General features: G+C 37.1%; 1 protein-coding gene across 2 annotated transcripts; it reads right to left on the bottom strand.

Annotated features, from left to right (window-relative positions):
* Positions 1-5,797: 5,797 nt before the first annotated feature.
* LOC149196444 (UDP-glycosyltransferase 86A2-like) lies at positions 5,798-7,959 on the bottom strand. Of its 2 annotated transcripts, none has more exons than XM_089403744.1 (2): positions 7,244-7,959; positions 5,798-6,990 (listed from the first exon to the last, which is right to left on the bottom strand). In XM_089403744.1, the coding sequence occupies exons 1-2, from the start codon at positions 7,665-7,667 to the stop codon at positions 6,047-6,049; spliced, it is 1,368 nt and encodes a 455-aa protein (XP_089259870.1). In that variant the 5' UTR covers positions 7,668-7,959; the 3' UTR covers positions 5,798-6,046. The 2 variants fall into 2 exon arrangements, with proteins under 2 accessions (XP_089259870.1, XP_089259869.1); XM_089403743.1 differs by having other exon boundaries at positions 5,803-6,990; positions 7,139-7,943.
* Positions 7,960-11,430: the final 3,471 nt, after the last annotated feature.

The raw sequence follows: 11,430 nt of genomic DNA on the forward strand, positions 1-11,430 counted from the left end.
AGTAATAGCTCTCTAGATTTTGATTTCTGTGAAAATTGTGTATATGGGAAGCAGAATTGGGTGAGCTTCCCCTCTGGTGGTAAGAGGGCAAAACAAATATTAGAGCTTGTGTACACTGATGTGTTTGGACCTATGAAGGTTCCATCACTGGGTAAGTCTACACTATGTGTCATTTATAGATGATTTCTCAAGGAATACATGGATATATTTCCTTAAGAAGAGATCTGAAGTCTTTTACAGGTTTAAATAATTTAAGGCTCTAGTGGAAAACCAGACAGAGAAGAAGATAAAGGTGATGATGACAGATAACAGTGGAGAATTTTGCAATAAGTAATTCGAATAATTCTGTAAGAAGTGTGGTATAGCACGACAGAAGACCACTCCATATACACCTCAACAAAATGGAGTTGCAGAAAGAATGAACAAGACATTGATGGAAACGGCAAGAAGCATGCTTGGTGGTGTCGGGTTAGGACAGAAATTTTGGGCAGAGACGGTGGAGATAACATGTTACCTAGTCAATAGATCACCTTCATTAGCATTGGAGGACAAGACTCCACAAGAGGCATGGACTGGTAAGAAACCCTCTCTTTCACATATGAGGGTATTTAGATGTGATGCATATGTACATGTTCCAAAGGAGAAACGAACCAAGTTGGATAGTAAATCTAAAAAGTGCATATTTATTGGGTATAAGGATGGTTTAAAGGGTTATAATCTTTTCAACCTAGTAACAAGGAAGGTTGTGTACAACCGAGATGTGGTGTTCAGAGAGGTGAAAGATGTTATTAACATGAAGTCGAACCAAAGGGACCTGAGAAGATAGAGTTTGAGCTAAAGGAGGAAGAATCAGACTCTACAACAGAGGAAGAATCAGAAGATGAAGAGCCACACACTCCTGGTTTGAGAAGATCAATTCGAGAAAGAAGACAGCCAGAAAGGTATAGTCCATCTGCTTTCTATTCAAATTTTTCTTTATCTATTACTGACGATGATCCCAGAACTGTGAAGGAAGCAATAGATTCAGGGGATGGAAAACTTTGGAAAGAGGCCATGGTTGATGAAATGGAATCTTTGCACAAAAATGAGGCTTGGGATCTGGTGGAGTTGCCAGCTAGAAGGAAACCCATTGGCAGCAAATGGGTGTTTAAGAAGAAGATAAATTTAGAAGGAAAGGTGGAGAAATACAAAGCTCGGTTGGTAGCAAAAGGTTATTCCCAGGTGTCGAGAATTGATTTTGGTGATATTTTTTCTCCTGTTGCCAAGATAACTTCTATTAGATTACTTTTATCTATTGTTGCTGCTTTTGATTTTGAGGTAGAATAGATGGATGTGAAGACAACATTTCTTCACGGGGATCTGGAAGAGGAAATCTACATGAAGCAACCTGAAGGCCTTATGGTGAAGGGTAATAAAGAACTGGTATGCAAGTTAAAGGAGTCTCTATATGGGTTAAAACAATCACCAAGGATGTGGTATCAGAAACTTCATACATTTATACAGGGACTTGGCTTCACCAGAAGCAAAGCAGATCACTGTGTGTATTTTAAATTAATTGGTGACTGTGTTATTTATCTGGTTTTGTATGTGGATGATATGTTGTTGGTTGGAAATGACAAAGAAATTATCCAGAATTTGAAGACCCACTTGTCCTCCAAATTAGACATGAAAGATCTTGGTGTTGCAAACTATATTTTAGGCATGGAAATTAAAAGAGATCGGACAAAGAGGAAGCTCTGGTTAGCCTAGAGGAAGTATGTCGAGACAATATTGCAGATGTTTAATATGCAGGATAGTAAACCAGTGAAAGTTCCTATTCCTGTAGGTGTAAAGTTATCTGTTGAATAGTGTCCCAAGACACAAGAAGAGGAAGAGGACATGTCCCATGTTCCATATGCAAGTGCAGTCAGTAGCTTGATGTATGTAAGGGTCTGTACTAGACCAGACATTGCACATGCATTAGGAGTATTGAGTAGGTTTATGTCAAAACCAGGGAAGGAGCACTGGACAACAGTGAAGCGGGTTTTCAGGTATTTGTGTGGCACTAGTGATTATGGTTTGTGATACCAAGGAAGACCAGGATTGGACAGTGTTGGATATTCATGGCTTTTTTGATGTAGATTGGGCTGGATATCTAGATTAGAGAAGATCTACAAGTGGGTATGTGTTTAATCTATTTGGAGGTGCAGTCAGTTGGATGAGTAAGAAACAATCTGTAGTGGCACTATCAACTACAGAGGCAGAATACATGGCAGCCACTCATGCAAGCAAGGAAGCAGTCTGGTTGTAGAGATTGTGTTCAAATTTGGGGTTAGTAAAGGGAGCTATAAGGATAGACTATGATAGCCAAAGTGCAATTTTCTTGGCAAATAACCCTGCATATCATTCAAAGACAAAGCACATTGATGTTCAGTATCACTTTGTGAGGGATATGATAGAAGACAAAAAGGTGTTGCTAGTAAAGGTTGACACTTTGAAGAATATTGCAGATGCATTGACAAAATTTGTGAGCTCTGAGAAGTTCTCTTGGTGTAGAGAAACAATGGGTGTTGCAGGGCTGGAGAAATGACTAAGCTCTCTTGTGGCCTCCTGTGGAAAGAAAACAACAAGTGGGAGAATGTTCGGTTGTGTTATATTCTTTCCATGACTAGCCCACATAGTTAACCGACGGGTTAGAAGAGGGGTGGAGCCCCCCTTCGTTGCGCTGATTGCATAGTGGGGGGGTGGGGGGGTCAGAGGGGGTTTGATTGGTGCAGGTAACCCCACTCTATGGGGTCCAAGGCAGCACCCCAGAAAATTTTGGTTTTGGACCCTATGTTAGGTTGGGCAACCTACCTATTCTTTTGTGCATGTTTTTTGCACATGGTTTTGGAGGCGATGGTTTTCAGTCCATGGTATTAGATGCTTCAGAATGTATAAATATGTATTGTAACATTGAAATGAACATAATGAAAAATCAAGCTGGTAGTCCCGGTTTTGGGATTCAGGGGAAAATCTCTCTGTATATGTGTTTTATGTGTTATGCTCTCACAATGTTTATTTTCTGTGTTTTAGAATTCGTATGCAGGTAATTTCTGTACGGAGTTAAAACCTACAATGTCATCACCCTTTCCATTTCCATTCAATGAAAGGAAGAGATTGCAATAGATATAGGAAGCTTGATTTCTCGTTTTGTCCATTCTCTAAAATTTTGAGATGGGGTCTATGAGGCAATAACCTCTTTTTCTTGTGCATAATTTAGGAAAAAATATTCTATGAAAGATCATTTTGAGAAAGTGTGTATTTGAACCCTTTGATTTCATATTGAATTCCTTCCAATTCAAATCCATGAATAATTTCTTACACTCCGTAAATTTGTTACTTAATTTTATCAACCATTAAATCCCCAAAAAACATCTCCTCCTCACATGAGAAGGGTATACATTATGATTTTAAAATTATATTCTTCCAAGCTCAATTTGATGTGGAATTTTACCACACAATCAATTTTCACCCCATTAGCAACCAAACATGAAAATTTGTAATTGGGTACACAAAAAATTGAAGTGTTGTACTAATATTTTATTAATGAAGTTATAAGTACTACATGCGTCAATAAGCACATTGAAATTTTTCTTCTCAATGTATCATATAATATGAAATTTTTGAGGTACTAGAAAACCTACTAATGCATGAGAAATAATTTCACACTAGTTTGAGTCTATGTTGTGCTCAACTTAAACATCTATTTCCTAGTTTTTATGTTCATAATTTCTTCCTTATTATCACTTTTTTATGATCCATCCATTTGCTCTTCATTGCTATTTTCTCATGTAATTAATTTTACTTATTGACATTTGTGTCCATTTTTAATTGCAACCGAAGCATAGTCCTTTCACAATACATGTAATGCAAAAGACTTGATTCCTACACAAATGAATCTCCTTTATTATAAATGGGAGGTGAAGTGAGCTTGACTTAACATACCACTAAGTTGATCTAGCCATAACTAATATATTAATAATGAAAAAGTACTATGACCTTGGAGCATTAACACTACCTAATTGTTTTTTCTTTAACATGTAGCCAACGCTTCTAAAAGCTTCACAAAATTATATATTTACTATAACCTTTGGTATCCCACAATGATTTTCCTCAAAACAAAGAGAAAATCCTTTCATAGTCTCACCCATAAAATCTATTAGATCAATAGTAACATATTCAACTTTTTATTAGTTCCTTTCATGAAATTTATGATTTAGATTCCCTATGATGTTATTCTATTAGGATTTTTACTTTTTATTGAATTAATAAAGTTACATTATTCATGGTTACTGTCTTAGTATATAATTATATAATCTCATGAACTCAACATACAAATGCATCATCATGTGTAACCAAAACTTTGCCACCTAAAATAACATGTTGATGCTTTGGAGGAAAGAAAATCCTCTTGTCATGCGTGATGCTTTAAGATCATGTGTCGTTAATATATTTCATTATGTCTAAGAAGAAAAATCTCTTCGCCAAATTGAACTAGTTATATGTCATATTCAAGGACAAGAAAAGAAATTTCAGTCAGTCATTAATATCAATTAAAAACCCAATATCCTTTTATTAAGGCTACTAAAGAGTTGTCATGTTATATCCAAAAGTTTGTATCCTTTAACCCAATACATGAAGTGAAGATACTAAAACCTACTTGTAATTTAACCTTAATCCTAGCAATAAATATGGATAAGTGCATAATCATATCTACTCACTCATATTATAATTCAACAATCATGAAAAATAGTAAAAAATGATGCCTATTAAAACATAAATTTCATGGCAAAAACATTTTTCTCCTTTCCTACATTACATAATCATGACCACATTAAAACATTGTAAGCTAGTTTTAGTGGTTAACTGCTTTAAATTTCATATTAAGATTCTTATTGAAAAAGTATATCAAATAAGTGTACATCGAAGTATCCAAATATATGATGATGCGAATGGATAATGGCCAATAAGATCAAATTTAATAATTTGGAGTGTATTAGTAGAAGTGTTCCTAAATTATCATAGTTTTGAGAACTTAAAAGGTTTGGACTGTTTCACTTATAGGGTGGAAGAGTGAGGGATGTGACATGTGGGTAGTGGCATGTCATCAACCCCTCCTAGCACTAATGCAAGGGTACATGCTAGAAAATACTTGCCACCACAATTTAATACTATTAAGTGGTTTTTGGATGACAGACAAATACGTATATATTGTAGTTTTCCTTTGCATTTTCCATGATATGGTTTTAAATCCTACCTTGTACTCACTCACTTTCATAATTTATCTCCTCCTATTTGATTTGAGTTGCACTACTATGTAATGCTTTTGCTATTTAAATGGCTTACCCCAACAATACGACCTCAAAAAACTATTGTTTGGGTTTCCCCTCTCTCATTAATGATTACAACATAAGCTTTAATCTTAAACCTGAAATGCCACTCTTATTTTGTGATATTTCTATAATTGTTTTTTTGGAATTTTGTTACCACTCTCAATCATATTGTGACCCTTGCTTCCTCCTCACCTTCCCTGTAATTCTTGATTCTATACTTCCACAATGCATCGATAAAAAAATATATGTCAAAAAGACCACATATTATTATATGACATTATTTTATACATAGATAGATATATATATTTTAAACAGAATATATAAAATTAGTTATAAATTTATAATTATCAATAAATTCGTAAAAAGCTATTTTTTTTTAAGTTTTATTAAAATCTGGAAGACAGTAAATCTCACATTGTAAAACTATAAACTTCAATAAATATCATCTGGAATTTTAATATAAGATCAAATAGTCATAAATTTTTATAAAAGATAACTTCAACTCGACATCGGAAATATTATTGGAGAAACGTTGATAATAGTAGTTGGCATTCACACAGCAATACGAATGACGATAGGGAAATAGGACAAAGCATGGATCTATAAAGCATCGACCGATCTATCTGAAGAGGTCTCCGGATGTTTCGCTCTTACACTTCTCCACTTTTGATAACACTGATTGATCTGGTTCACTATTTGAGATATTTACGCATACATTTCCTCTTCAAACCTTCTACAAAGCTCTCAATGTTTTTATCTGAACATCCTCCATCTCGTACTGCAGTCCTCGCACAGTCTCTTAAAGCCTTCACATTTTTCTTCACCTCCGTCCCTTCGTCACTGAACAATTTTTTGATAGCGTTGGATATATTCTCCCTCAGTATCAGCCTGTTATCTCCCGCCTGACCTCCTCCGTTCAGACTGTATCCAATTTTCCATTCATCGGCCATTAGCTTGCAGTTGGTGAATTGGTCAGCCCAAAATGGAAACCCTATCATGGGAACTCCAAGGGATATGCTTTCAAGCATCGAGTTCCATCCGCAGTGAGTAATGAATCCCGCAACGGAGGGATGGGATAACACTTGCAGCTGATTGCACCATGGAACGACGAGCCCCTGCCTCTCGATCTCATCCAGAAATCCGTCTGGTAAGCAGTCTGACACTGTTGAAGAGACTATGTCAGGACGAAGAACCCAGAGAAAGAACTGTCCGCTGTCCTTGAGACCCATCGCTATTTCCTCCAGCTGAGCCATGGTCGCATGAATCACACTCCCAAAGGCAACGTATATAACCGAACAAGTAGGCTTTGCATCCAACCACTCGGAACAGTCAAATTGTGCCAAAATGCTAGTTCCAACACTTAGGTCCTTGGAATGTTCACCGTTCAGAAAACCCGATGGAAGCAACGGACCAACATGCAAAACCGGAGGGTTCAAACTCACCGCTTTGCTTTCGATATAGTCAAAAGAATTACCGAGAACCCAATCTGCTTCTCGACTTACCTGAAAAGACTTAAATTTCAGATCCAGAATGTACTGTGACTCGGCATCTGTCTCGCGGATGAAGGACGGAAGGTCTCTTGTTTCTAGGGTTGGGACGCCAGGAATAAAATCAATGGAAATGCTCTCCTCATCAGCTGCAAATTTCGAAATAAAAATAAACAATGCTCAGATGTGAGTAAATACTTGCCTATTGATTAGAACCGGTTCAGATATATCAGTAAGTTTTTTATAAGAAGGGACGTTTCAAACGAAAAAACTATTTTAAACACCTAGAAACCTTACCGGTTCCTTCGTAAAGAGAGTGGCGGAGGTCCTCCAGGAGATGTGCGTGATAGTAGATTGAATAAAGAAACGTAGGCTGTGTCCAAAATGAGATCCAGGGAATACCTAATTTCCTTGTGACTTCAAATGACCAGGGAAGTATAGTATCAGCTATGACACAAGATATGGCGGTCCCCACCATGTTGAGATTGTGAAGAAGTTGTTCCAATTCTCCTGCCATGTTATCCACAGAGCGCATAAAATCGTTGAATCTAGCAGACCGATCGAAATCCAGAGGTAAGCCATCCGAGATTTGAGCAGAGCGAATATCAAGACCAAGATTATGGGCTTCTTGCTCAATAGGGTCTTCTTGTTCAGCACTGTGAGTGTGAGCTTTAGTGATCTGCTGGTGTCTGTGATGCGTTGTAACGAAGGTGACTGTAACACCCTTGGAAGCAAGCTTCTTGGCGAACTGCATCATGGGAGTTATGTGACCCTGCGCTGGGTATGGGAGCACAAGGGCATGCAAGGGTTCCGGATTGCGAGACATCTGATTGTTGGATTGTGAGCTACCAAGATTGCACGGGTATGAATGCACTACTTCGATTCCTACAACTCTGAGAAGATAAGGATTGGGTGGACACAGTTTAACGAACGACAATACTATGAAGCAAAAGGAAGAAGGGAATTCCTTAGCGGTCCAGAGCTTCTTTTGGTAGTAGAAAATTCCGTGTGTTGAACCATCTCTCGCTCTTCATCGATCGCACAGCCAATTTTATGGACCAGCCCAACATGTCGCGACAAGGGACCGTCTTTTCGTTTAAATAAAAAATTCACGGCCTCTCTTAATGTGCACAGACGATCTCTGTTTAATCTGCATAGACGATGATTGTGGGGTATGTTGATGATGATTTTTCATAAATAATGTATCGATGAACATGTTCAATGAATATGGAATCTTCATTAAAATACAACATACATTTAAGTACATAACAATTAATATCCACGTAGTTAAAGTACATATAATTAATATACATGAAATTCTTTCATAGTAGTGTAGTGTAGATTCATCTCAACTACCCATTCATCAGATATTGGTAAGTAGTATTTGGGTTGAAAATATTTTTTTAAATTAAAAAAATGGGTCTAAAGAATTAAAATAAAATTAATTATTATGTGGTTTTTCTTTATTTCAATTTCATTATTAATATATAAATGAATTCAAATTTTAAAATTCTTTTCTGGGTATTTAGATGGAGTGAATTACACATTCATTTTTAATTAGAATAAATATTTATTTGATTAATCAAATTTGCCAAAAAAAATATTTACTACAAAATATATACAAAGATGGATAAGACTAATTAATTGTTATAACCCTAAAATATTCTAAAAAATATATTAGAAAATTAGCAAGTGAGACTAATTAATTGTTTTCAAAAAAGAAAATTTCTCAATTACTTTATATCATAAATAATTTTTCCAACCATTTACATACATTTCAAAGAGAAAAAAGCAGCAAACTTTCTATTATAAAAAAAATTATACTTACATTTTACATGACTAATCAAGATATGATGATGATGATGATGATGGTTAACATCCCCTAGGACCAAACATTGGTCTATCGGACCTAAAGAAACAAATTATTTATTTTGATTAGATTTTATTCCTATGCTCAAAAAGCGTGGAGAGAAGCCTCCCGAGCTCACTGTAATTTTGACATTGTAAAAGGCTAGGAAGGTCAGTGTTGTAACAAAGATTGTGAAACTGAGATCTAATGTGGTTGTACGCGGGGCACTCTAAGAGGAAGTAGTTTTCATCCTCGATATTCCTATTCTCACATATATGGCAAATCCTTTCCATCCATGGTGTTTTAGGCACTGCCCAACGACCTGTTTCACTATGGAGCTCATGAGAATTCGTTCTAATCTTTGCTATATTAATTTTATTCTTTGAGCTAGTTAAAATAGAGAGATACTTTTGATCTTCTAGGGTGGGGTTGATGAACTTCTTTTTTTTCCCGTAGAAAAAAGTCGTAATTTTATTCATATTGATAAAATTACATTTTGTAGATGCCAGAGGCATATGCAGATGGCTGTTCCTGTAATGACAGGCAGCAAACAGAGAAATAACACAAAATAGCAGATGACTGTTCCTGTAATGACAGGAAGCAACAGAGATAGAATAACAGAAAAATAATAAGTTCCAGCAAGCCTAAACTTTTCTTCCCTTCTTCTTCTCCACCCGTCGCCATCCTCCAGAGTCAGGTGTGGGTGTAATAATAGCTAGCTGGTTTTCCATTGGGATCAATTGAAGTTCTTTGTCAGATTCCGAGCCCTCTGAGCCATGGGTTCGTTTGATGCCACTTACTTCCATTTGTAACTCTTGATGCAGATCTGAAATGTGTGGCCCCAAATGAGTAGTTGGGGCATTCACTTCCTGAGTTTGTTTTTGTCTCATTTGAGAGTCTGGTTCTGTCTGGTTCTCTGTAGGCTCCACATTTATGTCTTCTTCTTCCAATGGGTCGGTGTGCTGCCAGCCTTTGGGCTTTTTTTGTTGTTTCTTGGTTCTCCTGGGGTCCTTTCGAGCAAATGGGCAGTCATATTGAAGGTGCCCTGTTTGCATGCAGCTCCTGCACCGGAACGTTGTGTTCTCATAGTCAAGCTGTTGTATCCATTGAGTATTATTGAAGTTCAGCGTGATGTGGTCAGGTAGCCCCTGACTCAAGTCCACTTCTACACATATTCTGGCAAATGTAAATATTCCCCTGATAGCTCTGTCTTCATCCATTTTTAGGAATTTCCCAAGGGAATTCCCAATGGCTATTAATACTTTGTGATGCCAAAAGTGTAGTGGGAGCCCATGTAGCCTTACCCATATAGGCATTGTTGAGACTATCATTGTATTGGCGTCGAAATTAGAAAACCAGGGGGTGGTGAAGAGGCCAGCACTGCCCCAGAACCAAGGCCCCTGATTGATAATGTTGTCTCTTTCTTGTTCTGTGTTAAATCTAACTATGAAAAACCCTTTGGGGCATAGGTAAATTTCACAGTTAGATGTCCATGTTGAGAAAATCCATTGGTGCAGGGCATCTGATTTTGGCCAGAAACCGTTAAATCTACAAATAACTGCATTATTAGATAAATCGGTGGGTAAACTAGTGATGAGCCCCAAAAATGGACAATTATTTGGGCTCATTCAACCTCCTAATTTGACTTAATCCACCATTCTCATTAGTTTATTGCATGTTTTTGATTATATTTATGTTAATAGAGTGAATTTGGTTAGTCATTATGCCAACAAGTCTAATGGGTGCTTTGTGTAGCCTTTTTGGTCAATTTGGAGACAAAATTGAAGGTCTTAATGAGCACTTGGCAACCAAATTCGTGGGAAGACAAGGGAGAGGATTTGTAGGAAGGTGTCCCCTTCATTTATGGGCCCTTACCTCGAATTCTCCACCATCAGCTCGGAGTTCAAAGGCCACCAAATCAATCAACACAAGGGCAGCCAAGCAAGTCAAGTAGGACTGCTGTTAACTCCAAGTTTTGGGCAGCCAAGTCCCTAAATTTTAGGAGGACTGTTGGGTCCTCAATTTGTATAAATAAGAAGGCTTAGGGCCTCATTTTGGTTAGCCAGTTAGTCATTTTGTTAGCCAGTGGATGTTAGCTAGTTAGCCAGTAGATAGTAGCTAGTGGTTAGTCATTTTGTAGCTGGTAGTTAGTCATTTCATAGTCTTGTTGTAGTCATTTTGTAGTTCGATTTTTAGGCAATAGATTAGTTTTGCTGTCAGCTCATTTTCAAGTTCTCCTTGTGGACAGTTTTGATGTAACTCTTCATTTCTTGATCAATAAAGATGAATCCAGCTTTGCACCAGCTCTAAATCTCTCTTAGGAGGCTGTAGCTCTTGGGGTTGGGCCCATCTCAAGCGCCCAGCACCTCCTTTGATTATCTTTATGTGTTTTTCCTACATTCTGAGAATAAAATCTGCTATTTTGTTTTGTTATTTAGTTTGTTTTTTTGATGAGTAAAATAGCTTTTCATGCTCAGATTTAGTTGATAGGTTGTTAATAGAAAAAGCTTCAAGAAAAGGGCCAACAAACATCTGTGGTTTCACCTCTCCCTCAGTGGGATCAGGAGCTGTGACTAGGATGACTTTGCTGCCCACAAAAACACTGACTTTGCTTTGCCATGCAATCATTAGTGTTTGGTTTTCATTTGCAGAAGTTGGTTACATGTTCAGATCTTTGAATGCTTCATTTCATAGTTAATATACATGGTTTCCTTGCAAATAAAGCTGTTGTCCATTCTTG

This window comes from Pinus tabuliformis, chromosome 2_2, assembly GCF_031772625.1.
Source record: "Pinus tabuliformis cultivar Carrire ecotype Pingquan chromosome 2_2, CPIR1, whole genome shotgun sequence".
NCBI lineage: Eukaryota > Viridiplantae > Streptophyta > Pinopsida > Pinales > Pinaceae > Pinus > Pinus tabuliformis.

Coding starts and splice junctions, on each gene's coding strand:
- LOC149196444 (XM_089403743.1), bottom strand. CDS start 7,667: ATGTCTCGCAATCCGGAACCCTTGCATGCCCTTGTGCTCCCATACCCA. Junction 6,991..7,138: donor CTCTCTTTACGAAGGAACCG/GTAAGGTTTCTA, acceptor CGAAATTTGCAG/CTGATGAGGAGAGCATTTCC.